Source organism: Panthera tigris, chromosome A2, assembly GCF_018350195.1.
Source record: "Panthera tigris isolate Pti1 chromosome A2, P.tigris_Pti1_mat1.1, whole genome shotgun sequence".
Classification (NCBI taxonomy): Eukaryota; Metazoa; Chordata; class Mammalia; order Carnivora; family Felidae; genus Panthera; species Panthera tigris.
This window is the reverse complement of record NC_056661.1, coordinates 38,240,525-38,260,629: the sequence shown is the minus strand read 5'-3', so window position 1 is coordinate 38,260,629 and position 20,105 is coordinate 38,240,525. Positions and strand designations below refer to the sequence as shown.

General features: G+C 41.8%; 1 protein-coding gene across 8 annotated transcripts in view; it reads left to right on the top strand.

Annotated features, from left to right (window-relative positions):
* FOXP1 (forkhead box P1) overlaps positions 1-20,105 on the top strand; it is a 455,797-nt gene that overhangs the window by 304,060 nt on the left and 131,632 nt on the right. For all 8 annotated transcript variants that reach the window (XM_042979417.1, XM_042979412.1, XM_042979416.1 and 5 more), the window contains one exon: positions 1,061-1,162. In XM_042979417.1, coding sequence (XP_042835351.1) covers positions 1,061-1,162 — 102 coding nt within the window. The remainder of the gene's footprint in view (positions 1-1,060; positions 1,163-20,105) is intronic.

Genomic DNA, 20,105 nt, shown 5'->3' with positions numbered 1-20,105 from the left:
TTGACTCCAGTAATCTAACTTTTCTAGCACGGTGTCTGGAAACTTCAATCTTCTGTTGCTGATCCTACTGCCCTTTTTGGAACCGTGTGGCTAACTATTATTTCTGTTAAATTCTTTGACAGTAAATGTCCTCAGGAGGGTTTATTGATGACACTTTTCTTATTTGAACTTTTCAAAAAGATTGGTCAGTCTATATTCTGCACTTGGGAGGACTCTCCTGTTTTCCTTCTCTCCCTTTCTCTCTCTCCCTCCCTCTCTCTCTCTCCCTCCCTTCCTCTCCCTCTCTCCCCTCCCTCCCTCCCTCTCTCTCTCTCTCTCTCTCTCTCTCTCTCTCTCTCTCTCTCTCAAATAAATAAATAAATACGACCCATGTTACAAGCTTAAAAGAATCATTTTGTATTAGACAAAATCAGTTTTGTTCACAGGTACATACTGTACCCTTTGAGTTGACTTAGAGGTCAAATTTGCTAAGTTTTTTTCTTACATGATCTTTCCAGGTCACCCTGGGTATATCTTACCTGCTTTGATCTCCCTTCTCCAAATACCTTTATCCATAGCATGGTTCACCATTTACCTTTTCCTCTTTATTTGGGCTCAGAAACGACCAAAGTCTTACTGTTGATTTAACTTCCTAAGTTCCCCCAAGAAGAATTGGAGGATAAAGTTGTCTCCGAAAAGAGCCCGTTGTTGTCCCCTAAGTTTCTGTCTTTTTCCCAGCCCCTTCTTGGCCTCCTGCCTCCCTTCCTCAGAGTCCCGTTTATTCATTGTTCAAGTTTTATGTCAGATTTATTTAATGTAGGAATAGTGTCTGCTTGGGTGGATTGCTATGCCTAAGGAACGATCAGCGAAATGGACTAAATCTAAGAAAATGTAAACAAAGGTGGAAAGTTTTCTAACTTAGACTGATGGTAAGTTTTCTTTGCTGTGGCATTTGCCCAGGATCGTGAAGGTCAGGATCCCACCCTAAGGTGTACTTCCCGGAGTCCTCCTGTATGTAAAAGAAGCCCCGAACATGGGTGGGTACTCAACACAAACGTGTTTCTTCCATTTTTCCTTCCAGGCACTTCAAGTGGCAAGACAGCTTCTCCTTCAGCAGCAACAGCAGCAGCAAGTTAGTGGATTAAAATCTCCCAAGAGGAATGACAAACAACCAGCCCTTCAGGTGACAATTCTTTAAAAAAAAAAAAAAAAAAAAGACACGATACACTTTGGGAGAGCTGACAAACAATTCAGAAGCGGATTGTGTTGGGAGTTGCAGATCACGTACGAAACTCTTGTGCAGAAGGTGCATTCTTAGTTTACCAGCAGAGTATGACATTTCGGAAAAAATGTCTATTTAACCAAAAGCGCAGTTGCTGGGAGGAGCGTCTCCTAATGAGATGATGTAGTAAGAGGATGAGTAGTTACAAGTGTGGGTTGCTTAATAGGCAGCAGGTAGCACCAAGGAGCAGTTCCTAGTACTCGAGGTAGGTCACCTCATTGTCTCATGATGGGGGTAGAAATGCAGCACACGTACGTGTAATGTTAGCACACTGGTTTTTAACTGGGTGTGATTTTACCCACCAGGGGGACGAAGGGCAATGTCCTTTTTTTTATTGTCCCATGGGGACAGTTGTTTTTATTGTCCCATGGGGGCATGGGTGCTCCTGACCTCGAGTAGGTAGAGGCCAGGGATGCTACTTAACTGGTCCTGTACTCCAAGGAAAGATCGCCCACAGCACAGAATCGTTTGTCCCAAAGTGTCATGGGGTCAAGTACCTGTTAGTAGGACTGATGAAGATACGGCACTTTTAATATACCTAGTAACCAGTATAATGTACACTGTTCTTTAGTGGATGTTTTCTGGATCGTCCATAAAAACTGGCAAGCAATTTGTGTGTAAAGATTTCAAAAAAGACTGGTTTAGCAACTTCTCGTTTCAGGCCCATTGAGGGCAGAGCCGTAGTACAGGGTAGGAGCGGGCTCATAAAAATCTGCTTTGAATTTTCGACTTGGAGCTGGAAACTGTGACAGATATTTCCAAAAAATTCGACAGAGGGTGTTCATGCTCACATCCAAGACAGGGCACTGCCAGGTTCTCTGTGGTTCAGCTACTCGTACAGCTGGGAGTGGGACGTGCTCGAAACGGGAAGTAAAAGGAACTTCTCACCCTGGACATTTTGGGACGGAATTTGTAAATGGTAGCTGCTGGGTGGAATTTGGCCCCAGCGACATTGATCATGGGGTCAACCCAAATCCTAGCTTGTGTTGACTTCTCTCAGGTCAGAACCAAGTGACCACACTTCCCCAATGATCCTGCAAAGATCTGACCGACGTTGGGGAACAAGCCCTGCCTCTACATCTACTTGGGAAAGCGTCACTGCCTAGAGCACATAGAGTAGCACTTTACGGGGAACAGTTGGATGACAATGTGCACTGTTGACTAACACTTTCAAAAACAGTTAGTGATTTGGTAAACCATCATCGCTGATCCATAGGCCTTTCCGCGTGTGTGAATGCTGGGGATATTTTTAATGAGGTGCAGTGCCGTTGAGGTCCCATGTCAGGTGCTGTAAGAAGTGCTTTGTTGTGCAGATGTCTTAAGAACAGCTCTGGAGGATGAAATATGACTGTGTTGACCTTTCAGCTGTGAGCTTATTTGTCAGGATTCAAATAAGTTGAAAGGATCAAACTGAACAGTTTCCGTAGTCAGACTGGGAATTGTGTTTCAGAGGTCAGCCGCGGAGGCCACATTGCAGATTCCAGAACATAGCCAATTGTTGGTACATATTAAAGTGCTGGGGCATCTCCTGCAGACAGAGACACAATTAAAATTCTAATTTATTAATGTATACAGGGAGCTGGCCCAGCCTGTCACTCAGTGATTCAAATGACTGTCCATTCTTTTGGCCTCCCTCTTGGAGCTCTAACAGCCTTAAAAATACTGTTAGTCCTCTTGAATTTATCAGACCTCAAGTGCATTGGAAAAATGACAATATATTATTGCGGGGAGGTGGGAATCTTGTACGTAGTAGAGCTTTGGTTAGGGATAATTTTAAAAAGTACACACATACACAGTCTGCCTGATGCACTGCTCTTCAGGATTGAAGATCATTTGTAATTTTTTTTATACTAGACTTATATTCCCTCATACTTGCTTTTTAAAGACATATGGCATTTTTAGGTAACTTCTTTTCCAAGATGAACGAAGTTGCTTTAGGGCTAAATATATGAAGTAAAGTTTCAGGGGATTTCCTTTTGAGGGCTCTTTTTCTTGCCCGTTATAAGGTTTTCAGCCACCAGAAGAGTATGATACAGAGAGCTTCATTTTTCTTGGCAAAGACAGTGTCAAAACCAACCTAACACATTCTGCTGAGCACTTCAGTCTGTATAAAAAGTGTGGGGCGAGGGGGCCATCTTGAATGCTGGTTTTGCTAAATAAGATGTTTTGAGTCCCTTCCTACCCCTCTGTGGGAGAGTTGACAAGCATAGAATTTAGACCAGCTTTAAGAGTTGATTGGGAAAAAAAACAGTGGGTTGGCTGTGCGCGCGTGTGAATGTGTGTGTGCGTGCACGTGCATCATAGACTACGTCTTGTCAGCTGCCTGGTAGGGTCATGCAAATCCACCAGGCTTTATTAGGTTGGCTGACCTTCTACAAACAGAAAGGAGAAATTACTAACCTAGGTCACATGGTATATTACCTCCTTATAAAAATACGTATATAGACTCGGTGATTCACGGAAGGAATAACCTTCAGAGAGATACCTTGCCATGCCATGCCCTCGCTGGGGCACCCCATCCAGTGTGGCTCTGAAATGAAAGGGAAATCCCATCACAAATCTTAACAGGGTTCATTTCTGTTGTTCGTACCCTTCGTAACCACACTGAGAGACCTATTTTCGCAAATTTCAGATCTTCCGCATAGAGGAAGCCTTGACAGGGGAGAAGAATTTGATCTACTGATTGCTTGAGGGGAAAGAAAAAAAAAAAAGAAACCCAAATCCCCAAATATACTGTGACTTATATTTTAGGCATATCTCACACTTCTCTGCTTTATGTTTGGCAGTGCTCTCCAGTTTCCCAGGCTGATGATAACAAACAAAAGAGAATGGAAAGTTAGAGGAGGCTCTAAGTGGTTACTCGATAGAGATCACAAAATGTAGTCAAACATCAGCAATTTGGACTAATTTCAGGAAGACGCTCTCTCCAGCTACATGTACAGAACTAAATCTGAGCTGGCCACATTCTTGGGTGACGTGTGGTTTGTATAATCAAGGCATTAATTGGTATAGATTCTGCTTTTGATGTTCTTAAAAAACACTCTACTTGGTAACCTAAATAGCCCCTTGGTCAGCCTAGCCTCTTGAGCTGCCTTGCAATTTTTTTTTTTTTTAATGAATGACACAAATGAAAATTGAAAATTGGCCCCGTGGTAAATTCAGGATGAGGATGATCTGGATCTATTAGATGTGATTTGGTGAGCATTTCTGGATCAGTCTCCACGCATAGGGCATCACACGAAACCGTCAAGGGTACAGACCCTGCCCTCAGGATGCTTAGGAGTTGTCAAAGAATTAACAAGGTTTTGCTACAGAAAAAGAAAATTCTATGTGGGTAAAAATAGTAGACTTGCTTTTATAAATATTTACATGCTTCTGAAGATTGCTTGAACAAATGAAGTAAACGCTTAATGATGCAGGTGTGCTCATAACCTCGAAAACGTGCAACTTTACTGGCTGAAGATTAATTTGTGAGTAGATGAGCAATTTTATTGATCGAATTTTGGAACTTTGACCACCGTTTCTGGGTAGTAATTCATTTTGGTTCTTTAAGCATTTTAGTTGTTGGCACGAGTACATAAACTGGAAGGAAATCAAATGACACATTTTCTCCTAAGAAAGTAAAAGTACATGTGTATTCTGGCAGCATTAAAGTTAGGAAAGAAAGTAAACCTTGTGTGTTGCTTACAGCGGAAAGCTGACCACAGTTTCAGGCCGTCTATAAAGAATTTGAACTTGAAACCAGTCATCTGAGACGTTCCCTCGTGCCTGTCCTCCCCCCTTCCAAGGTGACATCGTGTAGGAGCCCCTCATCCAGGAGGCCATTTCACTGGAAGGAAAGGTAGTGAAATCCACTGGGAAGTACAGCCGTGTCATCCGGTTGGAGGCTCAGGAGTATAGTGAGGACTCCTGCTTGAGGTAGAGGAGGTTAAAATACAAGATGCAGCAGGTGTTTTTTTTAGCATTTTTATTTGCAGTTATATAAAACGTGCTTTAGGCAGCATTTTTGCTTTGCATTAATGCCACATATAATCTTAGTACCTCATATCATTTCCACGTTATTCACTAAGGAATAAATGGGTAAGAGGAAACCTTTAAAGGAAACTACAGTTTTACGTTGTAGATAGTGAAACGGAATGGTTTTTGAAATACTGACCCTTAAAAAATAGCCCTGCGCACTGAATTAGTAAAGTGGATATAATTCAGGAGGAGGCAAAAAAAATTGTTTTAAATGTCTAGAGTTAACATTGTCTAGAATTGGCATCCCCGACATGAAATTGAGGGGAAGTGGTGAAATTTGGATGCCTTGTCAGTTGTCATTGTTAATCACACGACTTTGGAGACTCCCAAAACCCTGAAAAATAAATCTTGGTAAGAATCAATAAAGTAGAAATGATGCTTTAAAAATGGTTATTAAGTCTTTCGGATTATACACACCATTAAAAGTACGATAGAGGCAGTGACCCCTCCCTTGAGAAAAATGCACAGGCACACAGAATTTTGTATCCTCTTGTAAGGGTTTCCTGAACCTCAAGGCCATCCTGTGGCCCTGGTCAAATACTCTTAATTTCAGATTTTTTTTTTCTAAAATAGTATGCTTTGGGGTGCCTGGGTGGCTCAGTCGGTTGAGTGTCCAACTTCAGCTCGGGTCATGATCTCACGGTTCGTGGGTTCGAGCCCCGCGTTGGGCTCTGTGCTGACAGCTCAGAGCCCGGACCCTGCTACTGATTCTGTGTGTCTCTCTCTTTCTGCCCCTTCCCCGCTCATGTTCTGTCTCTCTGTCTCTCAAAAATAAGTGTGTAAAAACTTTTTTAATAAAATAGTATGTCTAGTCCTTATCTCTGAGTTTCTGATTGGAGTTGTAATATAATCAATTGGCTCATTTTTGCCATTTCAGCTGCAGTGTATAGGATGATCCTATGTCCCAGCCTTTCCAGGATATCCCTAGTCTATGCCTGTTGCCTGTCTCTATTTATAAAAATTGTCACTCTTTGAAAGTATCCCAGTTTGGGCATTTAGTTACATGGTCATCTTACATGTATCTAAGCATTAAAATTCAAGTGCTTTGCTCATATTTTAAATGTAAGCATATCTTTGTTACCATATGCATATGTCACTGTATGCAAAGATAATTAACATTTAGTCAAGTGCTGAATGTGGGACCATCCCCATGGCTACCCTGTGGTATAGGAATGTCATTTACCTGTGCTGTGGATGCAGAAAAGTAAAACTTACAGAAGTTCCCTGACTTGCTGCAGAGCACACAGACAGGTATAGCACCAGAATGGGAAGCCAGGTTTTTGGGGGGGACCACAGACAACCCGTATGCTGTCAGGAAGTTCATTATAGCTGCCCCTCCCGTGTATATTTCCTCAGCATCTACTGAGTGCCCTGTTTGCCACAAATAAGCAAATTATTATATTTTCCATATTGTAAGCAAAAATGAAACCAAACCAACAAAATCCTATTCCACTGTAAATATCTGGATTTCAGTTAAGAGGACTAAGGTCTGTGTAATTATCCTTAATTGTCGCCTTGTCTGCGTGTGCGTCCCAGTGGTGAGCGACAGCAAAGAAAAGTTATTTGTCCTTCTCAAGTCTGAAGTGCTCTTCGGAGCTTCCCTGTGTTGGAACATGGAATGGTACGTTACAATCATTGCTGGGGCTAGGAGGTGGGGAGGGACAGGGAAAAAAACATACTTGACTGGTCAAAAATGTGTAAATTGCTAACAAAATGACACATGTAATTAAGAGTGCTCCTACCATTTTACCTTGTGGTTTACACCTCCAGTGTTGAAAAAGAGAGCGACTCCCACCTCGCTAATTACCATTATCACTGAAATGCTAGGGTTGGACTCATTAGTTCCATGTGCATTTAATTAGAGGAAGGCTGAAATTGGATTTAACTTATTACTTTTTCATGGATCACTTTCTTGTCATCACTTCAAATTGGATTGCAGCCCCAGGTAACTAATTATGAGAGCCACAGGATCAAGAGTGAAAAAAAAGGTAATTAGGAATAACACTGTTGGACCCTTGCTGGTCGTCCACTTGTGCTTTGGAAAAAGGAAAAAAAAAAAAAAAGAGAGAGAGAGAGAGCGAGCGAGCCGTATTTTGTAGTATTACAGATTAGGGAGTTAGAGGTATGCATGGTTGCTGGGCATCATGGGAGCCTGTCACCACCCATAGTGGTTTCTATGATATACAACTGAGTTGAAGATGTCGAATCGACATGGTTCCACAATCGGCTCCTTAATACCTAGATTAAACTTGTAAAAGCAACAGATTGGCTGTAGGTATGAGGCATCTCAACAACTGTGTAGTCTGGGGGCCTCACATATATGATTACAACAAAGCTGTCAAGATGCCTCTGAGCCAAAGTACAGAATATTTTAAGTACAGGGAGTTAGAATTTAATGAACGTATTAATGTTCCAGAAACATCATTCATGTCTGACAGGAAGACATATCAGTCAGCACAACAGCAAGGTTTAAGGGTTTATACATCAGGAATTTTTGTCAAAGTTTCCAGCAGACCATAATATTCAGACCATTTACAGTGCTTCTGGTTCGTTCTCTTACCCCACCCCAGTGTTGTGGATAGGCTTGCTGAGGTTCAGTTTCTCCTTCCGCCCCCATCGAAAATACTTTAAAACAAATTATATTGTTTCCATGTGCAGAGCAGAATTCAGAACTGCAAGCAATCAATTTTATTGACATCGTCTGAAAAAATGTTGGTGACAGTTGGAGGATGTGAAAGGCTTGGATTTTTAAAGTCGCCAATACTAAGTGTGGCCAAAAAAAAAAAAAAATTTTTTTTTTTTAAACGTAATCTCATTATTCAAAAGAAGTCCTGGGAGTTAGACTCCCCCAAGAAGGGATTCTTCTTTGATAGACTGTGATAGCATAATGAGAAATCTTGATATCAAGCCTGTGGGTTTCCATGAAGGGAGAAAAAGCTTCCCAGAGAAGTGAATCACCAAGAAAAGATGGCTATTGTTTCCTCAAGTTGTTTAAAATTGGTTTTAATGCTCTGTTAATGTAAGCAAATAATCATGATTCGGTCTGGGGTGACTTTCAAACCTGGGTAAGTGAGACTTGCTTGTTATTTTCTTCAGGACCACATGGAAGTAGAGACAGGGATGTGCCTACCTGGCGGTGGCCACCACATTATTATTCCCAGAGTGATAAAATGCTCTTCCTGGAATTACGACTCCGTTTCCTTTGTGAACCTTCTGAGCGAAAGCTCAAAAACCAAAATAGTCATCATCAAGTCGAACGCAAAAAAATTAAAGCTTTTTTTTTGTTTTTGAACATCTTAAGTTGATTTAGAATTTTTGTACACAATATTCGTCTGTGGTTGAAAGGGGGCACGCCGAGGTCAAGTGATGTAGTGTTTTCCATTTTTCCATATGAGTCTCACAGTGTGTGATAAAAGCAAACTCCTTTATTTGGTAAGTCTGCAGGAATTTCTGATGAAGTGCAGAGGTCATGTTCCCTGTCAATTTGAGTAGCCAGCATTTTTTAACTACTGTTTTTTCTTCTCTTTTTGTGTGTGTCTTTCCTTCCCTGCCCCCCCTAAACCGTGGCACTTTTGTGACACATGCACAGTGAAGTCTTCCAATCTGAAACTCATTAGCACACAGCATTGGACCCTGTCCAGTGGTTAGAAAATTTCCTGAAGCCTAGAATAACAGCATTTGGTGTGAGCACCACAGACCAGCAGTGACAATGGGGGTAGTCGCCCTGCCCTGGCGCCCTGCCCGGTCGGGAAAGCCGACTGACCATGCCACACAGTGGAGACAGAGGTCGTGAATATGGGATGGGCTCGGAAAGTTTGGTCCTTGGAGAAATATGCTTCTGAAATCACAAGGCAATATCTTTTTTCCCCTATGCTTATTATTTCAATTGGCTGGGAGGTATTTATCAACATTAGCTGCGGGAACATGAAAGCAAGCCATTAGAGAAATAGGATGAAAAACCAATTTCTACAGAATAATATTTTCACCTCTGTAGCTATTGGGCATTACAGAACCTATGGATTTAATTCATTCGTTCCAGCATTATTCGTGGCACCTCACGATATCCAGGTAACACGACCAAGATGAAGTCCTTATCCTCACATTAGAAAGGTGACACAGTTCATGCGATGGGTCGTGATCATTTAAGCCAAGTCTTCCAACAGGAAACTGAGTCCCAGAAATGGAATAGTAATATTAAGGAGCAGGCACGTAAAATTATACTTTCTAGGAGCCAACTACTTGCAACAACCGTATGGGGATCAGTGCTACTATTATTCCCATCTTACAGATGAGGGAGTGTCGGAGGGGCGGGCAGAGAAGTTAACTTGCCCAGGGCCACACAGCCAACGAGTGGCAGAGCTGGGGCTCTAGCCCAAATAGTTTGGCTCAAGCATCTCTGTGCTCTTACCCGTTCCATTCTGCCGACTCTCACTGAGCTGCTGCTGGGCCCGGCAGACAGGGACAGCGAAAGGAACGGAATCGGAGTTGCTGATGCCTCACGCTTGTCACTAACCACTAGACCACACTGTCTCCTAATTTGGACATATGTTTATGGGCATATTTGAAAAATAGTGCTTGTAATTGAAATATGCACTTTCTAAAGGGAAATGACGCTTGGGAAAGAGAGAAGAAAGGCGGGTATTACTCAAAGTCTGCAGACAACTCTGCAAGTAATTGTCTAAAGGCAGCCGTTGAAATTGAGAAGCAGTTTGGAAAATGTACAGTTTGGGAAATTTGTGTACCGATGTAATTACGGTAGTTGTGAGTTGATGTCATGCCTAGTAACTGTTTTTGTATTGCTTGGGCCTTTGTTACCGAGCTGTGATATCATGAGCAAACTATTATAAACATAGCATGGATATAGCATGCTTGTGTAACAAAAGATCGGGAACTTTTATTAAGTTTGTTTTCCTTGTCATATTGTAAAAATTTATTATGTGTACTGTGTATATTAGAAACAGATTCGGGTAATTCTGTCTAAATGAAGTCATCCCGGCTATTTCCAGACTGTCTGTTTTTGGTTGTGAATAATTTTCATACATCAGATGGTTGTCATATTTAGTCGCTCTCAAAATTTTAAAGAGAACATATCCCATTTTGAACTTGGGGTGGACTTTAGCCGCCCTGCTGTTGGGATTGTTTGAGTTTGAAATTACTGCCCAGTAAATTATGGAGACTGAGCACCAGTCATTTCTAAAGGGTCTGGGCCTGCTCCCTTCTATTCATAACCTTTCCCCCTTCATCAAAAGAACAGATTTTTAACTACTTAAGTAGTAGAATCGAAAGCTGCCAGGGCACAATTGGGCAAAGAATGCCAGCCCTTGTCCTTTTATGTTACATCCCATTGAGAAGATTTGGTAAACATTCAAGCAGACAGAGCCCGGCATTTATCGGTGTTCATGGTAGAATGTGGATTTTAAATGGGTTGTTCAAAAACTTTAGATGACTCGATCCTTCCCAGCTACCCTCCCTAGCTCCTTTTGCTTACCAAGCTTTTATGACCTGAATCTTCTGCCTGCTGCTTCAGTTTGGTTTTTTTTATACCAGCCATTTTCCTTCCTCCCCTCCCCTGAGTATCTGGCTTTTTTTCCCCCCCTTCATCATTTTCTTGAAGTGTATTGTCACTAAATTCAGTGGCCATGTCCCCATTGCCACCATCCTTCAACCTGTCTGATTTCCTCGTGGCTAAGTCAACCTTTGGCTAACTCAGATTTCTGGCAACTGCTTTCTTTCAGACTTCATCAGTGCAGTACTCCAACCCCCACCCCCCTCGGGGTCCCTAGACTGTTTTCCTTCTGTCTCCCAGTCCTCTTCCAGAAGAGAAGTTCATACATTCCCCCAAGTTCATTTCCTTTGATCTTCTCCAGTAGTGTATCCATTCGCTTTGGCTGTCCTGGTGACTTTGCACCCGTGAGTCCATGCCTGTTGATACCCCTCCTGTCTGTCTGTGGCTCTCTGCTCACCATGACAGCACTTGCAATTAGCTCTAATGCAACTGATCACTTTTGTCACCAGACTCTATTAGTCAGAGTCATGAGTCATCATTGACTTATTAATTTCCTTCATCCCTACCACATTATCTGTCATCAGAACTGCCATTTTTCCTTCCACTCAGTATCTTGTGTCCATTCCTTTCTCCATGTTTCCCCTGCTTCTACCTTGTTCCACAGGTCAGGCCTTCAGTTGGCACATGCTTCCTCTGACCCCTCAGAGCATCTCCTGAGCTTCCTGCCTATTTCCTATTCATCGTAAATGCTGTGTCACTCCCCTATTCAACACCTTTCAGTGGCCCTCTCTTATCTACCATACCAAGTGTAAAATCTGCTGCCTTCCTCTAGTTTCTTAGTATTCTAGGTTTGGATTAAATTAGATGTCCTGAGAAGAAGGTTGTAGTCTTCTTGCGGGGGAGGGGGGAAAAGGGAAATTCAGAACCATGATTCCCTTTGTCCGGAGGTATGAATATATGTCCAGTCCGTTTGATAACATGTCAGAGTCCCCCAAATCCAGATTGTAAATATTGCTTGTTCTATCGCCTACCATTTAGACAGAAGGCCCTGGTGATTAAATTGTGTTTTGAATTTAATTCCAAGAGAATTATATCTCTGTTTTCTTCAAAAGGAAACTAAAAGCCATGTGATATGTTTTCCCAGATCTAAATTCTCTGCTATGTTGTCCCATGCTTCTTTTTCGTTGCTATCTATTGCTGCAGCCTAGTGGGTTCCTTGTGATCTTTTCTGGATGTAGGATCCGCAGCCAAGGCATTCCTTTGCACACAGAAGAGCTGCTTCATCAGACCTAATGGAGGCACGTTTCATAAGACGTTGGTCAAATTATGTCTGATTAGTTATTTGATAGCATAGAGGAATCGTTACCTGTTCTGGACACAGAATTAAGAGTCTCAGCCACACAAAGAGGTTTCGTCTGATCCAGATACAGAGCGGTCCTACCTAGAATGCTGTTTGAAGGATGCTAGAATTAAGATGCATCTGCTGGATCAGCACGATTGATTAGGCATGTCTGCCATGGCACCACCACTGGGAGTGGTAATAGGTGTACCTTCTACCTGCCCAGCTTGGTGTGGACTTGACTGACGTAGTGTTTTGATCCCATACCCAAGTAGAGAGGTCCTTAGGATCATTTTTTTCTGGGAAAGTGGATAGATCCAGCGGTAACTATTCACATATATACCTAAAATTAAACACGTACTTTGTGGTATTCCCTATATGCTTATCTGAGACCGAGAATATTGTATTCTTATCCTGCAACTGTGCCAGTGCATGGTCACAAATAAGGTGCAATTTGCCTTTAAAGACACAGGGTCTCCTATACCGGCTCACCATGCAAACTTGGCAGGGTGGGTGAGAATTTCAGAGATTTGTGGTTCAGAACATGGTGAGAGGGGGCACATCTTGATTAATAGCACAATCTCTGATGTGAGGCTGCCAGGTTTAAGTCCTAGCGCTATACCCTTAACCACTGTGTGACCTTGGAAAAGTAACTTAACCTCTCTGTTTTCTCATCTAGAGAATGTAGCTAATGACCTTACCCACCTCATGTGATTGTGCACATGAAATGATTAACGCATGAAAAGTGTTTGCACCATGCCAGGCACATAGTAAATTCTCCAAATTTTATCTTAATCCACTTGATACCGGCTGCCATTCAGGTATATGTTGTAGGAGCTAACGGGGCCTGCCCCTGTGCTTCTAGCTCACCAGTGTGGCACGTGCGGTTCACCATATTTTATGGGAAGACCTCGGGCTCCTCTTCTGCAAAGTAGGGATGATCAGAATGTCTCTCCTACGAAGCTGTTAAGAAAATTAGCTGGGTTACCTCGTGTAACAGCCTAGAACAGTGCCTGGCACACGATGAATTAGGCACCTAATAAATGTCACCTGCTGCCATTATGCCTGCTATAAATAACATTATCCTGATGGAGCTTGATTTTCCTCGGCGTGTCACTGTTGGCATAAATGAGGGTCATGCTGTTCTGATATTCCCATCCTGGTCTTTCTTTTGTCCTTGTCGTCTCAGAATTTTTATATGAATTAATGCTAGGTCTTCTTAACGGCCAAGACATTACTTCCTAATCTGAAACGCTGAAACCGTGGCTTTCTGCACCCTGCCTGGCCCAAGTCGGCAATCCATAGGTGTCGCTCTCATTCGTGAATTAGTGAATGAGTGGGTGATAAATGAACGAATGAGATCGTGAAATACGTAAGCCAAGAAGAAAGGAAAATTGATGCTGCTTTAGTGGCTAAGGCTGCAGGCTGGTCTTCGATTCACGAATCTCGAGGAACGTTTCAAGAGTGGAAACACAGCATTCAAAGAATCCGGTGTCATTCCTGTCCAAAAATCTTTCACGGGGTCGATGACATGAATCTTGCCAAGCGTAGAGGAAGAATCAGAAAACTCCTGCATTGCTGTTTGACCGCCCTAATGCTCTGTGCTTGCCTTTGTATATTCTCTAATCTGTTTAAGGTATAATATTAATGACATAGAGCTTTAATTCATAAGTATAGACAATTAAAGGAGACCAAAGGCAAAGTACAGAAATGTGTTTGTCAAGATTAAGTTCAGTGAAGCATAGCGAAGATGGAACAGATTATTACAAGAACTTGGAGGGAAGATAGAAAATCCACCGAAATCTCTCATTTTGAAAGGAATTGGTTTACTTGATTATTTGCAACTCCCTCACACTCAGGAAAATCTAAGACAAATGAAAGCAAAACACAATTTAATTGAGCTATTATTTTGCAGACTTTGGCTTGGTTTCAGACAGTCTAATCAAACTGTGCGTTGCTCAAACAACTAATGTTAAATGCAGCCTACCAACAGATGTTTAAAAAGAGTCTCGTTGGAAAATCTGCATCCTGGGTTTAGTCTGTCTTGTTGAAAAAAAACATAGCTGCAAATTTATATTTTCGAGGACGACACCCAGTGACAAGCATTTCCAGAAAAGATAAAGTTTTCTTCAAGCATGCCTGGTGCCTTGGGTAGAATTATCTTGAATAGTCAAAGGTGGCACTCTGGAAATTAAATTTCTTGGAAATTCTCCAGCTCTGTGCCATACAGAGCTGTGCAGAGAAATCTCCTTTATCACATTACGTCACCGGAGTCCTGTTGCAATCCCTGGATCGTGTCAGGGGCCCGTGTGCTATAATTTATAATGAGCCCCTCCAAGTCCTGCAAGGCACATACTGATTGATGACATTTAAAGGTACTGTCAAGGTGGCTAGGTAATGAACTTGACCTTCCTCTGTCGTCTCAGTTTCAAGTTTGTACATATAAAGAGACTATTTCACCTGCCATGTTTGCTTGGAACTTTTCTTTAAATGTACAAAAGGAATTTGGCTTAAGAGTTAACTCTTTTTGGGGTGCCTGGGTGGCTCAGTTGGTTAAGCGTCCGACTTCGGCTCAGGTCATGATCTCACAGTTTGTGGGCTTGAGCCCTGCGTCAGGCTCTGTGCTGACAGCTCGGAGCCTGCTTCGGATGCTGTGTTTCCCTCTCTCTCTGCCCCTCTCCTGCTCACACTCTGTCTCTCTCTGTCTCTCAAAAATAAATAAATGTAAAAAAAAAAAAAAGTTAACTCTTTTCTTCCTTTAGACCAGGGGTCAGCCAACTTCTTCTGTAAGGTCTAAATCGTGAATATTTGTGGCTCTGCGGGCCATCCTGTTTCTTTGGCAATGTTTACTCTGCAAAAGCAGCCATAGACAAGACCTAAATAATGGGCATGCTCTATTCCAATAGAAATTTGTGTGGACGGTGAAATGTGAATTTCGTGAAATTTTCACATGCCATGAAACATTCTTCTTTTGAATTTTTTTTCAACTCTTTAGGAATATAAAAACAATTCTTAGCTCAAGGGCTCTACAGACACAGGTGGTGGACTAGATGTGGGCTGTAATTTGCCGACCTCTGCTTTAGATGACCAGATAAGATCTTGCAGTTTGCTCATTGAACAAAGTTGCCTGGATGAAGCGTCTAGCAAGGACTGCAGTCTCGCCATCGTTTAGGAAGCTTTGTGCCTGACGTGCACCTGGACGTGCATCTACTTGGAGGAAGGGGCATCTTTCTCTACCTTGCACAGTGGTCCCCCCCAACACCCAGTTTATCTTCTTTTATCTTGTCTTAGTCTGACATCTGTCTACGCAGTGCGATACACGTGAGGGTAAAACTAGTAATTCGGGGGATGCAGGGAAACAGACTTGGCTGCCAGGGCCTTTGCTAGACCATGCCACATACTTGTATGAAATTGATGAAAGCAGTGCTTTCAAGACCCCTTACTCCAGTCTATCAGAGTACTTTCGTCATGTGTCTGACTTGATTACATCAAAGGACTTCACTGCCATCTGCCAGAAAAACGTCTTCTAGATCTGTAGATACTTTATCAATAGTTAAATAGGTGTAGGATGTCTGCAGTGTGAATGGCTCCCCTTGAATCTACGACGTAATGGCACTCCTTCCACAGGGGGCCCTCCTGCTGTGCTCAATCATACGCCGATGCAGATTTTCTCCATCGTTTGCATTTTGAATCCAAGCATGTCAGATTTTGACAAAGTGACTTACCTCCATAAGTCTCGGTTTCTTATCTACCAGAGATTAGTCAGTGGTTCTCAACCCTGGAGGCACATCAGAATTAATATAATTTTTATCATCTTCAAGATCTAGGTCTCAAAGCTTTTTCAAATCCTAGGTAGGTTCCTGAACTCTATTGAAGAAGAATCTTGGGATAGGGCCCAAGCGTGGGTATGTTTCAAAGCCTTCACGAGTGCTTTTCGTGCACTCCCATGGTTGAAGACCACTTGTCAAGGTGACAGTTAAGTTCTTTGCCAGCTTGAAATCGCATTGTCTCTTTCATTGTGGTTTCACTTCATCTCTTCCCCAGCCTCCCCCTAGGGTAGTAGAAGTGAACTCTCTGACTGTATCTCACCAATGTGCGCCATCTGTGGTCATCAGAAAATGTCAAGGAAACCTTGGTCAAGACTCTTGGCTTTGGCCTTTGGGTATTCGCCCAGGGCATAGCAGTGGACAGGAGGCTGAATATTATGGAACAAATAGGTAGGCCACCCACCGTATTAACCTTTGGGTCCATTAGAGAGGTCCAGGAAGTGAAGACAAAGGATAATCCAGCTGGTATCCTATTGAAGGTCTTTCTGGGGATTTAAAATACACCGCTCATCTTCCTGTCTCTATGCAGTTGTGCACTTCTACTTTAGAACGGACTGGGAGACTCCATTTTTACAATACGTGCCAATTTTTATGATCTTTCCAGGGCAGCCCAAATTGGGAAATACTGTAAGTGTCACAAGATCACTAACTTGATTTCCTACCAAAGTCGTTTGGATACCTTTCAGGTAAGTGTTGAAATTGGCCTACATGCCAGAGTCACACCTGGTTTCTAGAAGTTTAGGGCATACCTCATTCAGGAACTCGAATGTTATTTAAAACGTGGAGTCTGTGTTTACCCGGAGCCTTTCTTCTTTCAGTGTTCTATAAACAAATACCAGCTCTGCTCCTTTTGCAAAATACAGAAAGAAAATCTACCAACATGGAACCAAAAAGGCGAACTGGGTTTCTTCCACCCCTGTATGTATTCCCATATTCATGTTTGACTTCACTTTTTACAAATAGAAGCCGCTTCATTCTGCCACTGTTTGGGGGAAATTTGGGGACTGTTAATTGTTGAGGGCGAAACAGTCTGACAGCAGCCTGGTCAAGGAAGTCCACAGGGCCTTTGGGGCAGTTCCTTTAAGGTAACACTAGCTGTTTGAGGCCTGAATATCCACCATCTAACAGCAAGTAACCAATCTGACTTTTTTTTTTTTTAACACAATTTACCAATTGGCGTTCCACAAAAGAGAGATTATATTTTTTGACTTATGAACAGCAGGTCAGACATTTCAAAGAAAATTTAGAGAGCAGTAATTTTGAAAATGTACACAGATGAATTTGAAAATAAATATTTCACTGCCTACACAGCTCTATTTAGAATACTGGCTTTGGAAATGTATTCCAGAAGCCTTACCATTTTGCATGACACGGTGTCAGTTCATGCACAATATATTAATGCTTAATTGAAGATAATGTAACTCAGATCAAAGGCATAATTCACAGGCTTGCAGAAACTCTTACGGAGATCAGGATTTTGACTAATAGAAGTCTGGACAAAACTGGTTTATAAAAGGATCTCAAGACCAGCTGAGCCTTCATCTTTCTGCTCAGCTGATGGTGACAAGACTGGAAATGAGTGATACCAGAGTGGGTGGACAAGGATTGCCCTCATCTCCACCATTCACCACAACCCCCTTGGCCACCAAATTCCCTGCTTTGGCTCCCAGCTGGCCTCTGGAGCTGCTCGACTCTAAGGCTCTTGAATATCTCATTGTCTACAACGAGGGTTTAATTTCCATCAGTGTCACGATATCTGCATTGCTCTGGGAACTTTAACTTGAATATGAAGCATGTGAGCTCTCAGCAGGCCTTAGAACGGAGCTTGGCAAACATAGACCTGAGCGCCAAATCCTACAGCTTGTTTCTGTAGGACGCACAAGCCATTTATATTTTTAAATGGTTGAAAAAATCAAAGGAAGAGTCACATTTCATGAAACATGAAAATTCCACAAAATTCAGATTTCAGGGTCCACAAATAAAGTGTTTTCGAAATAGAGCCACGCTCATTAATTTTGTCAATTCTACTTCCTACCTGGCCCTTTACAGAAAACATTTGATTTGACTCCAGACTTGGAAGTTTGTTTGGGTTTGGTGTTCAGGATATCTTTGGGAGGAAAAGCTTGGCTATCTAGCTACTTAACTCAGTTTACAGAGAAACAAAGGGAAAGACAAGAAAACTTTTTTTTTTTTTGGTTTTGGTTTGTTTTGTTTCTACCTAATGTTGGAAAAAAAGCAGAGCAAGGCTTCAAGGGAAACTGATAGAAAACGAAGTTATTGGAAGCCAAGACCACAGCATTTTGACGAGAAGATGATTGATCTTTATTATAATCATCACCAACAAGATCTAAGTCTCATTTTGATCTCTATTAATATAATTATTATCTTCATCAAGATCTAGAACTCATTTGGTATTAAAATTTGGTTGAAATGATACAGCGATTCTATCTGACAGCAAGGCCCCGGGGGATAGATATGAACTTAGAGGATTGAGTCATTCATTTACCCATTTATTCATTTATCCATATTAACATTTCTTATATACCTATTGTGAACTGGACCCCACTTAGCCCTGGAGTACAGAACTGTTCTTATGTCAAAGTTGAAACTGCACAGAGGGCATTAATACAATAGAATAAATGCGCTAACAGATGTAAATATAGGGAACTTCGGGAACATAAAGGAACAGGGCACTTGAAACGTGACTAATGTGCCTGCAGAATTGAATTTTAAAATTGTATTTACTTTAAATAGCCTCACATGAGACCGGTGACTACCATTTTGGACATTGCAAATAGAGAACGTTTCCATCATCATAGAAAATTCTGCTGGACAGTGCTATTTGAGAATTTTCTTTGGCTTTTGAAACATTTTGGTGAATGTAGTCCGATGAAAGATCAAAAAGTCACCTCTTTTAATGTGGCTTTTTCATATAGCCCCAAAGTGTATCTCTCTTTAGTCCTTGCCACGTAGTAGATTTTCTCCATCCTTCTTTTACTGTATTGCCGTCAGGTCAGGACAGTTCTCCAGTAATCACTGGGAACATCTAGTGTCTCCATTTTTCTCCCTTGGAGCTTAAGTTTTTCCTCCAAATAGGAAAAAAAGAAAATCCAAAGACCTGGAAGCTTCACTGGCGGAAACCAAGCCAAATTCCCTCCCCCACGGTGAACCACAAGACCCTTTGAAAACTGACGATTATTTTTATTTGTGTAGACTTAAGATGGAAATAAGAACTTCAAAAAGGCATTTGAAAAATACCCTTCTCACCAAAAAAGCTTAAATCATTTCCTCTGAAAGTTTCCTTCTATCGAAGGTTTGCTTTGGTCCCACAGACCAGCCTCCTCCTTTCCTCAGTCTGAGGGGGAGGAATGTGACCTCGAGTTTCCATTGATACTGCTCTTAGGGTCCCACAAGGGTCCTTGTTCTTTCCGTTTCTCTCAAAGGCAAGGACTGGCACACCCTGGTTTCCTGTTGGCTTTTATAAAGCCAAATCCTTGAACTTCGTTTCCTGCATCCAAATCCTGTTCATACATGTGCTTCTCATACCTGCCAAGCAGGTGTGAGCTTTATTGGTCTTTGTTATTGGTCAACAATATGATAAAAACAATCATATTTCCATTTAGACTAATAACAGTAATAGTAATAGCATGAAGTTCATTGACTGAATATGTCGAGTGGTTAGGGAAAAGCTTGTGGTTGCCCTTCATCTCTAGCTTAAGCTAGATATTGATGAGGTGGACCGTAGAGCTTGGCTTTCAAGACCGTGGAAGGAAATAGACCCAAATTAAAAAACTGTTATTTATCAGTTGTATGTCCAAGTTAGCTTGCTTCTAAATTTCTTCTGTAAAATAGAAGTATCTACCCATAAGATTATATTGGAAGACACAGTTAAAAATGGTTACATATGTTAATTATATATCCATGTCAGATATATAAGGTGATACATCACATTTAGAATGTTGCTCACTCTTGTAGCCACTGTTCTAATCAACGCATTGTGAAGTTGATTGCATCTTACCACTTGTGAGATCCTAGGCTTGGCCTGCCCCCAAAGAATTGGAATTTTATGTAGTATTGAGATTATTTTCAATGGCTGTAGGTGGGCAGAGAATGGCAGTGTTCATCTCCTACCTGCATTTTCAGAGAAAATTA